This window comes from Pygocentrus nattereri, chromosome 3 (genome assembly GCF_015220715.1).
Source record: "Pygocentrus nattereri isolate fPygNat1 chromosome 3, fPygNat1.pri, whole genome shotgun sequence".
Taxonomy (NCBI): Eukaryota; Metazoa; Chordata; class Actinopteri; order Characiformes; family Serrasalmidae; genus Pygocentrus; species Pygocentrus nattereri.
In genome coordinates, this window is record NC_051213.1 from 17,487,160 (window position 1) to 17,503,287 (window position 16,128).

The following is a 16,128-nucleotide window of genomic DNA, read 5'->3' on the forward strand; positions in this document are numbered from 1 at the left end:
GACCAGATTACTCCTCTTTGCTGTTGAGACTAAAATATCTTAAAACATATGGCGCAGGCACAGACCACACTGCTTCTCACATAGTTACCAGAATGGATGTGTTACACAGGTTCTTTTACATTGATTAATTACCAGGTTTGATACATGATTAACTTACTGGATAGACCTGGGCAATGATGTATTAGATTACTACTGGGTTTTGGACCTTGGCAGCCTCAGGCTATTATGCCTTCCCTGAGACCTAATCGCATTAATGAAGCCATCAGAGCTCAGGATCTCTACCTCATAAAACATTTAAAATGGCACAAAAATGAACTCAATCTGTAAAACACCACAGTGGGTTAGATTTGAGAATAGCTGCAAATTAACCAAACAGAAGGAAGTGTCAATGTCTTGAGCAACATCTTTTACAAGAATGAATGCATGCATGCAATTTTTACTAGACCTTAAGATTTAGGCATTTCTGACTTGCTTTAGACCTGGTTTTCCTAATCTGCATCACGGCTTGGAGTTTATATGCAGTTTTATTAAAAGAACATCTGGCTGTGCAGCATAACATTTGAGTGATGCACCAGAAAAATCAATATTAAGCTCAAGATACTAGAGCCAAAAATCTCAGAAAAGACAGTCAAGGAAGCAGTTAAGCCCATAATTCAAATCATTACCTCATCTAACATCAGCATGTATGAACAAGTTTCATCTGTAGATGGCACCCTTGCTCAATACAAATTGGATCTATACAAGCTGCGCTTCTATTTATCCACCTGAACTGTGCATACTATGATCACCTTTAAGGCTCAACACCTGCACGAAGCCTGTTTATCATAATGGAAAAAATAAATAAGTACATATGCACTACTAAATGTACTTGAAAAAACGTATAAATCTGAAAATTATACTTGGCTGAATCCTTAAATACAAATGCCTTCCATTTGATGGGTAAAACTCAATGATTAGGGCATTGTGTGTGTTTGTGTATATAAAACACATTCACAGTTTAACTGCTGTTATCTGAATTGATTAAGACTGAAGAATTCAAAAATATATGGACTTCAGAAGTCATTGAAACTTGCCTAAAAGAATTTTCAAAATACCAGTGCAATACATTTTATTAATGAGCAGCAGAGAACATGGAACAACCTCAGTTTTTCATACTCTCAACAAAGAAATCATTACATGCCACAGTAAGTGCTGCAACTAGAACTACAAACTCCTGGAAGTCGACCTCCCCATCCCGGTTCTCATCCAGGTCAGACATTATCTTCTCCACAACCAGTGGATCTTTACTTGCCTAAAATGAGAGCACAAGAGTTTCAGATCTCTCTGCAACTGTTGGACCCATGTCAAAATTAAGACAGTAAAGTTGCACTTTAAGCAGGCAACTTCACATAAGCATAACTTTGACAAGTTTAATAAAGCTACTGGAAAATTAACTCACTGCTAAGAAGTCACTTAGTTCTCCCTGAAGAAGACTCTTCAGCTCCACTTTACTGAGTTTGTATTTGTCCCCCTCTTTGGAAGAGTAGGTGTGGAACACTTTTATAAGGCTTTCCATCGCACTTTCCAGCTGAGAAACCATGTTTTCTGCCACGATGACCTGTGTAGATCACAAGATAATAGAACTCATTAATTCCATAGCCAAACTGAGTGCATAATTACTGCAAGTCAATAACTACATATTGATTACCTTCCACATTTTGTAAGCATTCTCATGGACATTCTTTTGACCAAATGACTGTTCTCCCCAGCATAAACACTTGCTGACCCCATAACTACCTCAGATCCACAAGCAACTTTACACACATTCTGTTAAAGAGGGATCCGGTGTCTGAGAGGTAACAAGTGGTTTGGCCCCAGCAGACGGATGATGTTCAATGGGAACAGGAGGACAGAACAGCATCAAATATTTAAATCAGCCTTTTGTCTGCAGCTTAAGGGGTTGAGAATGAGTATCTGACATTAAGCTATTTCTAACACATGTGCCCTACTAGGAGCTAATAAAAGTGACCAACACTCAAATTAAGATTGACATTAAATCTAATACAAAGACATTAGACAGCAACTTGAACCAATATAAAATACAAAAAAAAAAAAAAAAAAAAAAAAAAAAAAAAAAACACCCCACACACACACACACACACACACACACACATACATTTCACCATCCAAAGACATTGGTTTTAAAGAATAATGGGTGCACAATATCAGAATCAAATTTCTATTGGAAGAGTTTCAGAAGTACATCAGACCAATTCATAGATTAACTCTAAAACAACCCTCTATATTTTATATATACACACACCCTTTGCTTTTTAGATAGAATGTTTAGTAGTAGACTACACAAGTTCCTGATTTTATTTAAGCTTAATTTTACATAACATTAAAGAATTTCTTAACCAAACATGCATTATAGGTGAAAAATAATTCACCTGTTAATCTCCTTGTCATTTAATCCATTTCAGATGACTAGCCTACACCTCAGACTTGACCTGTTACATTTACCCAAACAAATTACTTAAACAGTTTTCTTACCAAGTGAAAGCAGGAATTGAAGCGTGAGGAATCTGTCTCAGCTTTCTAGCATCTCACTCTCTGAATAGCAGGCACTCACCTGTGCAGAGGAACAAGCTCATGTGGCACCTCCTCCTCCAGACCAAACAGCTTACAGCTGTGTTTCCAAGCTCCACTACAGCCCCCTACTCCACCTACAGCTGAGTCACATCTTTAGCTAATTATCACCTTCAGGAGCTCAATGAGGTGAACAGAGAAGAGTGAAAGTGTGCAGGAGTGAAGCTGACAACACATTTTAGTTCTGATGAAAAAGTAAGAAGATTTACAGAAAGATGTTTGGAAAGCCCATTGTGTGTGTCCATCAAATCATGCAGGTCCATAACAGAGATGATGTTCTCTTTATTATTATTATTTATTTCTGTATGTTGCATTGATTTTGTGGTAAGGAAAATGTACTAATTCATATCAGCATGCAAAATGTGTAACCCTATATTGAACATAACTGCATTTCTTTGCTTTTCATCCTTTAAGTGAACAGACAGGTTAACCACATCAAAACCATGTGCTAAACATCAGTGTATGTCAGTAATTCTCTTTGACTGCCAGTGTTTAAGAAAGGGGTGAAGTTCAGAGTTGGGTCAAGCCTAGACTTTTCCAGCTGAGACACTTATAACCTGGCTGAACAGCATGCTGCAAAGAGTGAGTGTGAAACAGTGCCATCTACTGTAAGGGCTGGATCATGGTCTCACAAGGCTCTCTGGGCACAAGTGTCTTAGGAGCCTCCCCTGCCCCCGCACACTGACAATAATTCCCAAAAATACTGTAACAGAGGGAGTTCTCAAAAGAAACTTACATCGGTCAAGGTTCTAGACCATAACTGGGATCCCATCACACCAAAAAGAACACAAGCGGTAAAATGGCAAACAAAATAAACATGAACACAGGAGTGCTCTGATGGTACAATATTATGGACCCCTACCATAGAAAACTGAATTCTCACATTCTGCAATAAAAGGGCTTGTGTAGTATGTCAACACTATAAAAATATCACAATGTACCAATCATAAACATCATAAGCCAACCTCAAGGCAAAATATACACTTTAAGAAAATATTAAGATAAATGTTGGATATGTGACCAAAATGAATTTCACAAATGTGCAACAGACTATTATGTCCTAACATTATATTTCTTTCTATTTTTAATTATTTTAAAAACAATGGAAATATGTATGACTAAATAAATGCCTATATGAGAGCTATTCATTTATGCAATTTTGTACTTGCAGTACTTTGACCTCAGGCCTAGTGGTCTGCCAAGGCTCCAACAAGGAAAGGTACCTGTCTGAACTCGTTAATTAGCTCTGATAAGTGGGATCAGGTGTGTTGGAGCAGTGAACACTAAAAGCACTGAAATGTGCAGAGCAGAGGTACTAAAGGTGAATCAGTGCTAAAGGAGACAATAGAGCCTCTTTCTCTAATAAAAATACACAAAATAACCAAGACATCCAATGTTCCCTTGATTAGCTGAAAAGATTTACTCAACAAGCCACATTTCTCCTGATAAACAAATGTAAACAAATTAAATCTTTGGCACTGTCCATATTTTGGCTTCCTCCCTCTCTTCTCCCCCACAACCACTGGCTGTCTCCCACCTCTCCTCTCTGCTTCTCTCTCTTTCTCACCCCTCCCTCCTGTCTCACTCTCTTTCACCCCACCCCCATCCATCGCTCTGTCATATATTTTTTCCAATAAAAAAGGTTAGACATTATTTTAAAAAAGTAATTTGTATAACCACAGAATTAATAGACTATAATAATTATTCACACTTAATATTAAATGCAACTACTTTATACTTAAATTAATAAAAATGCTCTATTTCTTATATCCTTCAGTGATTCACATGCTGTCATTTCCAAAAAATACAGTAATCCAAAACACATTCACATCACTTATCTAGAATAATACCTCTAAAGTTCAATTATGCATACTAATTAATTTACTCCTATAGCTATGATTCAACTGGTTTCTAAAATATAATTCTGATACCTGTTGTTTATTCTTTGTGACTGTAAAGTAAAAAAAAAAAAAAAAAACACTTCTCAGATTGCCTTGATTGACCCATACACTATATTGCCAAAAGTATTCACTCACCCTTCCAAATCATTGAATTCAGGTGTTCCAATCACTTCCATAGCCACAGGTGTATAAACCAATTATGGTGTGGAGTTTTTTTCAGGAGTTGGGCCCAGCCCCTTAGTTCCAGTGAAATGAACTCTTCATGCTTCAGCAGACCAAGAGATTTTGGACAATTTCATGCTCCCAACTTTGTGGGAAGAGTTTAAGGGTGGCCCTTTCCTGTTCCAACAAGACTGTGCACCAGCATAAAGTCCTTAAAGACATGGAAGAGTAAATTTGGTGTGGAAGAACTTGACCAGCCTACACAGAGACCTGACCTCAACCCGATAGAACACCTTTGGGATGAGTTAGAGCGGAGACTGCAGGCCAGGCCTTCTTGTCCAACATCAGTGGCTGACCTCACAAATGTACTTCTGGAAGAATGGTCAAAAATCCCCATAATCAGCTTCCTAAACCTTGAGGAAAGCAATCCCAGAAGAGTTGAAGCTGTTATAGCTGCAAAGGGTGGGCCGACATCATTTAAACCCTATGGATTAAAAATGGGATGTCACTCAAGTTCATATGTGTGTGGAAGCAGACGAGTGAATACTTTGGGCAATATAGTGTAACATTGCAATTCCAGCCAGTCATTTGCCTCACTCAATGTTTTTTTGCCTTATTAATGAGTGAAGTATGTGTCACTCCAAAGCTTGGCTAGACCACCTTCTATGAAAAAGTAGGTATGCAATTTAACAACTGGATCAAACTTGTTTGCAGAGGATTCTACTGCAGTGAATATTGTTAGCAGATCACTGTTGTAAATACACACTTCTAAACTCAGATGTATTTGGTGACTATTTGCAGCAACTTTACAATTAACTTACTATGGCTGGGTAAGTGCCAGTGTTAGAATGAGTCATTTTTTTTCATTAAATTAAACTTTCATTAAATAAGGCACTGTGCTGGAACTAATAGATAGTATGCAGTCTTTGCCTTCAGTGTCTCTCAGATCAGCTTCTGCTTAGAAGTATGTTGTGGGACATTGCTGTCATTCTGTTGAGTCTCAGCCTTGTCAGCACATAGGCCCATCTCTAGCTTTATCTCCATGCTCATGGAATTTATGAAGCCTTGATGATGGCCATGCTTAAAGACCCAAAGAATCACCACACTTACTGTCCTCGATATGTGACTCTCTGCTTGCCTGGTGTGCAGCTATGAAGCTGTCCCATGATGCAGTGCTTAAATCAGCACAAATAACCACAGTCCCTTAGGCTTAGGCCAACTGTTTCAGTGGTATCTTGAGATCCTTGTTCTCTGGAAGATTTCCAGTTTCTCCTATGGTCTGAGGATTGACCTCTGCTCCTGGATCTGTATCTATTTTGGGCTGAACATCTACAGACCCCTGGTTCTCCACTGGAAGCTCAATCACTGATATTCTGCTCAGTCTGGAGGCACGTCTATGTTCAGTGACTGAGTGCTCTTTTATGAGATTCGGCTTTCCCAGGACGCTCCTCAGCTGAGCCCAGAAGAAGGCCTGCTGTTTAGGCTGTTCAGGCCACTCCAAATATGTTTTGGTATTCAGCATCTTTTTGAGTTTACAGTACTTGCTGGGCAGAGATTTTGGATCGATGGGCTCCTTCACCACCAGGATGACATCCCTTAAGGTCTTGCCAATAGCTCGTTGCTGGGCAAAGTAGAGTTCATAGTTGCACCACTCGCTGTTCACAAAATGCCGTGACAGCACAAAGATGACCTCAATAGAAGAAACCGGATGTTAGGATGTTTTGCAATTGGATAAAATTAGCACTCATGTGATTTGCCAGTGTGAAATATCAAGAAAGCTAAAAACTGAATATTGCTGTGACCATGATCAACGGGTTTTCCAAAATTAAGATAGTATTTGTCTTTAGTTTCTCTAAATAATTACAAGTTATTGTTTTACTTTCTTTTTAGTTGAATTTCCTTACACATACCTTCTGACTGTTTTCAATGTTCTCAATTATGTTATCGATGATCCACTTTCCTGGCATGAAGTCCCTTTCATGGATGCAAATACGGTAAGGGGGTCTGCTGTTCTCCAGACATGGCAGTAGCTTGTCCCTTACCCAGTCAGCATCTGAGTGGCTATATGAGATGAAGGCATGAAAGGTGTAGTCCATAGACAGCCCTGCTCCTTCTTTATGAGCCCTGTACTTGGCCCTGATGATCTGGTATGTAGCTTTAGCATACCAGGGTATACTAAATACATAGCACAATAACATGATAGCCAGCACAACAGCTGCAGTGGTGACTACAGAGATAACAATGACAAGTCTGATATCACAGGCAACATGACCTGGGAAATACTGAGATACCATTGTATTAAGCAGATCTGCTGGATAGTAGCACTTGTAGTTCTCTGGCCAGTCTGTGATTTGGACTTTACCCTTGACAGTGGTCTCCTGTATAAAGGTGTGGAGATCACAGGTGCAGTGGTAAGGATTGTTACCTGCCTTGAGTCGTGCCAGGTTAGGCATTCCCTTAAAAGAACTCATACTAATAAGCCCAAAGGAGTTTCCATCCAAAGCTAGTGACTTCAGATTAGGGCTCCTCCAACCAGAGGGAATGAATTTAATTTTGTTACCACTGAGGTAAACCTCCTTCAGACCAATGGCCTTTCTAAAGTAGTCCATGTCTAACTGGTCTAGATTACAGTATGAAAGATCAAGGTACAACACAGTGGTGGGGAGACATTTAAAGCTGTCAATAACCAATGTATTGTGATCAGCAATGACAGTAGTGATGTTTTGTTTCCAAGAGCAGATGTTATTACCTTCAGAGCCTATCTTATTGTAACTTATATCAATTGTTTGCAGATGTTTGAACTCCCCAGCGAGAGCTGCAAAAGAACCGAAGCTGGTCAGTTGATTATTGCTGAGGTTAAAGGTGTGAAGCGATGGCATTGTTTCTCTGTAGTTACACTGCTGGTTAAAGAGATAACTGTCCTTCAATTGGTTTTTGGAGATATCTAGGATTTCAACCCCCCTCATCTCCTCCCATGCATCACAGGGCACAGTGTTAAAGTTGACATTGTGTATATGCAGGTGACGGATCTTGTTAAGCCATGTAAAACGCCAGTCAAAGCGCAGGATGTCTGGGTTGCTGATGTCCCTGTTAAATCAGAAAACACTGGGTTATGACAAAGTGCTATGATCTTGGGTTATTAAGAAGAGTTAAAATGCCTATTTATTCAGGGCAGACAGCTGTGATACTTACGAGAGATACAACCTTTCCAGCACTAGATTTGTCACACTGGATGCCTGCTGACTATTCACAAATATCTGTGACCTGGCAAAGTCGATGAACAGAAGTCCTAAATTTTTAATTGGACTTTTTTGCAAATTAATAAGGGCCATTCTCAGGAGTTCCTCATTGAATTTCCCTCGATAAAAAATCAGTTGCTGGGAGTTAATATACTTCAAGCCATAGAAAATGTCCTCTTTGTCGGTGTAATACTTAAACTCAAAAAGATTGCGAAAACGGAGAACCACAAATGTTTTGTTTGCAAGGTCTTTTAAAATCATAGGGAGTACATATGTTCTGTTATCTATGGCCATATCAAGCCACATATTGTTTGTATGGATGTTCTTCAGATACCCTGGTTCATAAACATCGAGACTTGAACCAGTTTTGATGGCAAACTTTTCCAGAGATACATTCTGTAACACATCAAGATCCCCCTTTTTCAAAATACCAACAACAGGGCCACCCATGGACAGTACTTTTAGTTTCCTGAAATTCAAAAATGCATCATCCAGAGTGGCCTCAGAGTAGAGGTTATTTGACATTTCCAAGTTTTTAAGCCTGCTGAGTGGTGCCAGAGCTTTTGATGGAATAACCGTCAATGAGTTGTTGAAGATATTTACATCTTCCAGTAGCAGATTTTCCTGAAAGGCTTTATCCTCAATTACAGATATGTTGTTAAACTGAAGCAAGAGGACCCGTAGGAGAGGCAGCCCAACAAAGTCCATATTTCGGATAACATGGATAATGTTATAGGAAAGATCTACCACCTCTAGAGAGGAAGGCAGCTGCTCCACAGGGACACGCTGCAGTCGAAGGCCTTGGCAGTTAGCTGTGCGCTGGTCAGCAAATATCCGACAGGACAGTTCACTTCTGACTGGTAAGATGAAAAAAGATGCTTGGAAGCCAAACACAAGACTGAGAAAAGTAAATATTCTCACATCAGCCATTTGGATCTGTGAAGAGATAAAGACCATATAGTTGTTCTGCGTGCACACACACACACACACAAAAAAAATTATATATATATATATATATATATATATATAATTACACAAAAGCCTCCAACAAAAATTTAGTTTGTACATTCTTCAACTTGTCAGCTCTACTGCCACTTTTAATTTTCTGTCTTTCAAATCTTAAAACCAGTCAGTTACAGCCGTGTCCTCCCAGTAAAGCTGTTCCTAAAGGAGTCACTGACATTATGTTCCCGTTTAAAGAAATCTTAATATTCATATAAGGAACTACCCAAACGCACATTAGATGCATTCAATTTTTCTTCTCATGTGCATCTCAAATGGCTAAGAAATATTTCTGTGGAGGTTAAATATAATACACTAACATAAGGAAGGAGAAAGGAGAAAAATAAGTTTAATTAAAAAGCAAAAGACCATTACCAAAAGAAATTAAAACATATAGAGGAAATGGTACACCTAACACCCATGGAAGATAAAATCACCATCAGATAAACAGTGCTTAAAGCTTTCATCTTTCAGACATAGGAGAAAATCAATGATAAGGGCTTGAGTAGATGTAAGAAAATGAAACAGAAAACAAGGAAGATATTTTGCACTAGAATACAAAATGTATATGTCACTGTAATATGGAGTAAGGTTTTATGAACTGATGAGTCTAAATTTTTACCTTAGATCACCTGGATTGTGAGAAGCAGAAAATGCAACCAATGTCTAAGACTGAACTTTGGAGGTGTCAAAAAAATATCTGTAAAGATTTCCTTGAAAACTGAAAATAAGTCTCCTGAAAAGAATGGAAACGATGTTATAAGGCGAAGAGTAGACACACTAAATACTGAAAAAGTATTACAGTTAGGTGTTGAGGCCTTTGTGTAATTTTCTGTGCTTTGCTGATGCTGAAATATTAGTAATTTATACTTTGCTATTTTGACTGGAAATTCAATAAATGAAAGACGGGTATCTAACTTTTGCACAGTACTGTATGTATTGGAGGTTTGTCTGATTTCTCTTTTTAGGGAAAAAAATAACCAGTGCACATGCCAGCAACAGGATTAATAGGGTTATGCTCCAATCAGCCATAACATTAAAACCACCTCCTTGGATATTTTGGGTTGGTAGACTATTTTCAGTTCAGGGACACTGAGGTGTTTAAAAACTTCAGCAGCACTGCTGTGTCTGATCCTCTCATACCAGCACAACACACACACGCTAATACACTACCACCAGGTCAGTGTCACTGTAGTGCTGAGAATAGCCCTCCATAAAAATAATGTTAAAAAAAATTATTATTATTATTATTATTAATAATAATAATGTATAAAAATAATTCAACAATACTTGGGGGGGGGGGGTCCTGACCATTGAAGAACAAGGAGGCTACCATGCAAGTATGCAGAGAAACAGATTACTACAGTCTGTAATTGTAGCACTACATAGTGCGTCTTTATGGCAAAAGGAGCTGATAAAATGGATAATGATTGTAGAAAGAAGGAAACAAGTTTGTAATGCTCTGACTAGTCAGTGTATATCTTTGAAGTCATGAGAACGCCTCTCTGGCTTTGACAGTTTTTAACAAGCACTGAAAAACAGAAGTGTCCTTTCATGTCATGTAAGCATTTCTTAATCCTCAGAGATCAAAAAGAATCTATAAATACCTTAAAGTCACTTGAAGATTGATGACATGAAATATGCTCCTGAAACACATGTGCAAAGTACAGTAAATTTCAAGACAGATCAAGTTATTTCCAGCTTATGTTAAAATTACAACATATTATGCCATAACAAAGCCTATAGTGTCTAAAACACAATGATATTACAATGGCACAGATATGCCATACATTACTTTCCAAAAAAACAGAAGAATTCTGTTCAAGTGTGATCTTACAACCTTTATTTAGAATTTGTAATCAGCCGTATTCCACTGTGCCTCAGTCTTGACTGCAGCAAACCTATGGGGCAGATTCTCTCAGGTTCTTAAACTGCAGCTGTGTTTACAAATGAAGGGATACTTGTTTTCTCCCCACCAGCACATGCGCTTTATGACTACTTTTATTATCAAATGAACAAACAAACTCTCAAAGCTGACTGCATGCCAGGTGTAGAAGAGAAATGCTTAGACTGGTTCTGTCCTTCAGCACATCCTCTCCTAATTACTTTTCGAATCTTTGCCTGGAAGGGCTCTGTTTGACTTGAGCTGCACTTATCTTTATTCTCTCACGTGTGCAGCCAGTTAATATCCTAGCTGACAGATACATAATGTAAGCTGATGTGGAAATCTTTCTGGTAGATCGCATTACTCAATGGATGACTGAGCAGGAAAAGCTTGTTTTTAAGGTTTTAGCACCAAACAGTTTGTTAAGAGTATTTTAAGCCCCTTAAGTTTATCAGTCATTTCTGCGAGTCATTTCATTTTCAGATGTATTTCCCTAGCCTTGGCTTTTTAAATGAAGGACTATTTTAAACATGTAATAAAATCTTCAATGACAAAAAAGCATTAGGTCTTCAGAGCACAAGTCCCTGATGCAACAATGAACTGTTTATTAGGCCTGTCATTCCAAAAGGAGTCAATGTAAGATTTACTTGAATATAATAAGTGCACTGTCTAGCTAAATGTTTTCAAGTTGTTCTTAAAGGGGGATTTCACAGATTTTCTAAAATGCCTAAATATTTCGATTGTTGATATGTAAACAAAATTATTCAGAGTGGACTGAAATGAAACGTTCTGTTTTTGAGAAATTTACTGAGTCAGTATTGTTCACAGTGGTGATGATAGGAACCAGATGTTCATAGCATTTAATGCCTCAATGCCTCAAAGCTACCTGACAGAAAGTTAGTACATTAAATGGTTACAAATGCATTGTCTGATGCCTGAGACATTGTTTTACATAAATTTTGAGAAAGGCCTGGAAAGTATTTTTAAAATGAGAGAGCACTGTAGGCAATGTAAGGCAAAATCATGCCTGAAGGAAAAAATACTTTTTTTGTCAACATTGCATATAAAACTTGCAAGATATGTGTAGGTTAACTCATCATTTTGGATAGGAGGTAAAATGGCTGTTTTTGCATTATGACTTCATTAGACATCATGACCCCTGGTTGTAAAGAAATGAAAGCTAAAAAATTTACTAGCTTGTAAGTTTACTAGGTTAGTAAGCTTAGTTAGCAAACTGAAGTTAGCTATAATATAAAATGTACAAATAACAAATTATATCTTATATATGTCTAATTCTTATTTGAAATTTCAAACAGCTGTGAGTTCTCCCAGCTCCACCTCTTTCACCAAGTATGGCAGTCTGTGTTCATTTGTCCGCAGTTTTAGCAGAGAATTTCTATTGATAAGAATTGCCGCTCAACTATGTCTTGTTAATATAATGCAAATTCGTAGTTTGTAAATGCTTAATCATTGTTATACAGAAAAAAACTAATTTTCTCAACACAGAACAGCATAAAATATTTCAACACATATTTTTTGCACTTTCTAACAGCGTCTTATTTACATTCATGACCTCAATGAGTGGATCAGATTGCCAGCCAGTCAGACACTCACACACAGGGGCAATTTAGCATGTCCAATTGGGAGGAAACCCAAGCAGACACGGGGAAAACCTGCAAACTCCACACAGAGAGGACCCCGGTCACGGAATCAAACCCAGGCCCTCCTCGCTGGGAAGCGACAGTGCTACCCACCGTGCCACCATGCCGCCAATCAAAGGTCTGCATAAATGGCTAGAAACAGTTGTTTTTAGCACAGCTCCATTGACCACCACTCTTTACTTCTTTGTCATCATGTTTTTGATCTAATGGGAGAAGTAAGAACTGTCCAGGCTTTAAGTGGCTCTTGTTTTAGTACATTATCTGTGTATTAACAGACACTGCATCACACTTCATTTCTCAGTGTGAAGACTTTACTCACATTAAAAGTGGCTAGTGCACTAAAGAGCTCATTTGAGATGCAGAGTCAGTGTCACTTTTTAGGGATGTTGAGCTGGACAGCAGTGCCTTTGTGCAAAGCTTCTGCAAAAATGAGACCCATGCATGTATTGTGGTATGTGATAAGTCAATTCAGCAAAGGTTCGTACAGTCATAGTGAAACTGTACAGGATATCATGTCACTGTGCATTGTCACCACCAGTGCACCTGTTAGCAGAATTGATCACATGCTGTTGTATAGGATATTAATGTTATGGTGAGAGTACAGAGGAACCAAAACCAAAAGTAAAAAAAAAAATCCTAAAAATAGATGTCAAAAGTTGACAGAAGTGAATGTACTGTAAAAGTTTAATGTTTTTTGATATATCTGTATGTATGGATGGAGTGGGTTCATGAGTGCATTTGTAAGTGGATTGATGGATAGAATAATCTGGACAGTGGCAGTTTTATTGGTGTTGTTTTAGGTTTGTACTTTTAACCAACAACACAAGGCCAAGTAGCTAAGCAAAACATTTAATAAACGTATACACTGAGTAAAACAAAGGGAAAAGAAACACTCAATGTGCAAATAGATGGATCCAGGAACCCATGAGAAAGAAGTAAGTTTTACACAAAAATGCTGCCAGTGGCAGAAGACTAAACTAAATTGCAATAAGGTGATTCAACTCAAAAATGCCATTTGAACCTTCCCTTAACTGACAGTTCTGAATAGAAAACAATGACTATATTTGTGTTATACATTTTGTAACTTTGGTTCCTATTGCCACCACTGTAATCTGAATCAAAAATATATCTACAGCATTATCTCAATCATTGAATTATGCAGAAATGCTTTTTGCAGTAAAATAAGGACATTCCAAAATATTAACCACAATAAATTAAGGTAATATTAGTTCCAGTAATAGGACGAGTCTTTTGTTTCATACTAACTTTCCCGGCTGGTGTATTTAACAAACCACACACTCAAACAGCGACTGTGGGACCCAGTGACCCATTAAGGAAGCAACATTTCCTACCCACAAGTGCAAGTGCGTAACTCTGACTGGTTGGTCATTAACCAACAACCAACTTATTCCCAAATGTCAGGGGTAGAGAGCTGGTTTTTATTAATAAGATCAAGTAAATGTGTGTAGGCCAGAGTGAACAAAATGATGAAAAAAGGATTGGTTTTCTTTTTTTGTGTTATTTGAAATGCTTTAAAAGCTTTGAATGACCACTGAAACAAATATGTCAGGAATGTGTGGGGGAAAAAACCCACAGGAGATAAGATTTTCAAGGGAGTAACTGCATGGATTGCAACAGGCTAATACAGCCCTCCACTACACGCTAAAATTAACTCTAACTACCAAACAAAACTTACATGCTCTGTCCACCACATACTGATGACTGTCCACACATATAAATTTCACAGTGCATGCAGTTTTTGGAACAGAGCATTAAAATTTTGTCCTTAGACAGTTTTGGAAGCCTCATAACTTAATCAGGTTAGAAGAAGTAAAAAAAGAATGTTATTATATATTTATTATTTATTTATATAAATGATATGACTGATGTTTTAAAGTCTGAGATCACAGCTCAGTGTCTCATTAAACTACTCAAACAGCTCCAGCCTTTGAGGAACTCCAAAAAAAAAAACTACAAGAATAACTTCCAAGCAGTATTACTAAGCAGTTTTTTTCTGGACTCATCCATGACTGCCTGGGCAGATAAATGTTTGTTGACTTGTAGAACACATACCTCTGGGCAGAATATCCCAGACATAACGACATTCTATATATTTTCATACGTCCAATAATTCCTTGCCTGTACAAAAAGATCTATAGTAGTACTATAAGAAACTACAGTGATGTTCTTACTGTCAATACTTCTACAATAGTCTATATTTGTTTATATTCCTTTAGTACCATAATACCTCTACAGTACCCTGAAGCAAAATGTTAAGCTGAACTACCTTATAATTCTTACAAGAACCTATAGTGCTCTGAAGTGATTTTACAGTACTCTGTTTTTACTTAAAGATTCTTAAAAGAACATGTGGAAAAATACAGTAACTGTCTGAATTTAACAAAATTTAGTCTAACTAGAATTGGGTATAAATCACTAGTATTATCATTATGCAGAAAGTGATACTGAAATTGTACGCTAAACGTTGCATTTTGTGTCAGTTTACCAGAGAGCAACATGATAACGCACAGAAAACAAAACCACTGTCACTCGTCTGAGCCTTTCTGGTTCATAAACGAAACATCAGGCTACTTACCTCTGCACCAGGGGGTTAGATGGAGACTTTACAAGCTGTATCGCTTTTGTTTACTATATCTTGTGCATTTTACAATCCTCCTGAGGACGGAGCTGTGTGGAAAGACCGACTACCTCGAACTCGCTTGTGCTGCGTTTGTTTCGTCTGCGAGAGTAATTTGGGATTGTGTGCACGCTGGAGAACGTCACAGGCTCCACGAGCAGGCCAGGGACTTTGTGTACTCGCTGGTAGGAAGGGCGCAGTGTGTATATGCGCTATTTGTGCGCAGTTTTTAATTCTTCAAGCTGTTTTTTCAGCGTTCATGGTCCAGAGCGCAGCAGTTATGTAGACATCCAGGTCAGTATGTCTCAACCTTTACCACCCCGAGGCCCACCTGATTATAACAAGAAAGCAGGAAACTAACATCGACTTTTAAATACAAATGTATGTGTCTTTTCTTAAGTGCTGGCACTGAAAACCTGAGAAAGGGACTGAAAAAGCTCTGATCGCACATGATTTTGCTGCAACAAGTGTTTTTTTTTTTTTTTAAATACAATCTTAAAGGCACATTACAGCCAAACTGGGGTTTGGGAGCAACAATAGTCAAAGGCGTCCAGCTAACAGTGTCCTCCCTCACCCACAACCCATCTGCACCTCAGACAACAACATAAAAAAACAGTCTTTTTCTGGGAAGTGTTACCTCCAATGAGCCTCCTGAAATGGCCACGCCTCCTGAGCTTCTCAGAGGCAGCACGGCCAGTAGTGAAATGCTACATAGACCCCCTCGAAAGATCAGTCGTCCCGGCGGCCTACCAGCCCAAACTACTGCAAGCAGATATTATATATATATATATATATATATATATATATACGTTCCCAACGTTCCTACATTGAACTGCAGGCAAATGAACAAAAATATGGCAAAATAAGAGGCGAATTAAGACGAGCTAATCAGACCGACCTTTAGCGTCTGCACCAGTCACCCTCTTCTACTGTGCCATCGATGCAAGGTTGCTGCTAGTGTGCACCAAAGCCCCAACTCTCAGCCTTGACCAACCACGCTGGTGCCTGCTCG

General features: G+C 38.3%; 1 protein-coding gene across 1 annotated transcript; it reads right to left on the reverse strand.

Moving 5' to 3' along the window:
• Positions 1–1,082: 1,082 nt before the first annotated feature.
• On the reverse strand, positions 1,083–15,279 carry tlr18 (toll-like receptor 18). The gene is made up of 7 exons (XM_017721688.2): positions 15,075–15,279; positions 10,540–10,578; positions 7,884–8,866; positions 6,602–7,778; positions 5,905–6,381; positions 1,439–1,597; positions 1,083–1,291 (listed from the first exon to the last, which is right to left on the reverse strand). Exons 3-7 carry the CDS (start codon positions 8,858–8,860, stop codon positions 1,142–1,144), a joined length of 2,940 nt encoding a protein of 979 aa, XP_017577177.2. The 5' UTR covers positions 8,861–8,866; positions 10,540–10,578; positions 15,075–15,279; the 3' UTR covers positions 1,083–1,141.
• Positions 15,280–16,128: the final 849 nt, after the last annotated feature.

Excerpts from the sequence above, each read along its gene's own strand:
- tlr18 (XM_017721688.2), bottom strand. The coding sequence starts at position 8,860 with ATGGCTGATGTGAGAATATTTACTTTTCTCAGTCTTGTGTTTGGCTTC. Across the intron at positions 7,779-7,883 it reads CTGGAAAGGTTGTATCTCTC|GGACATCAGCAACCCAGACA; the intron begins GTAAGTATCACA and ends CTGATTTAACAG. Across the intron at positions 6,382-6,601 it reads ACATTGAAAACAGTCAGAAG|GTCATCTTTGTGCTGTCACG; the intron begins GTATGTGTAAGG and ends TCTTCTATTGAG.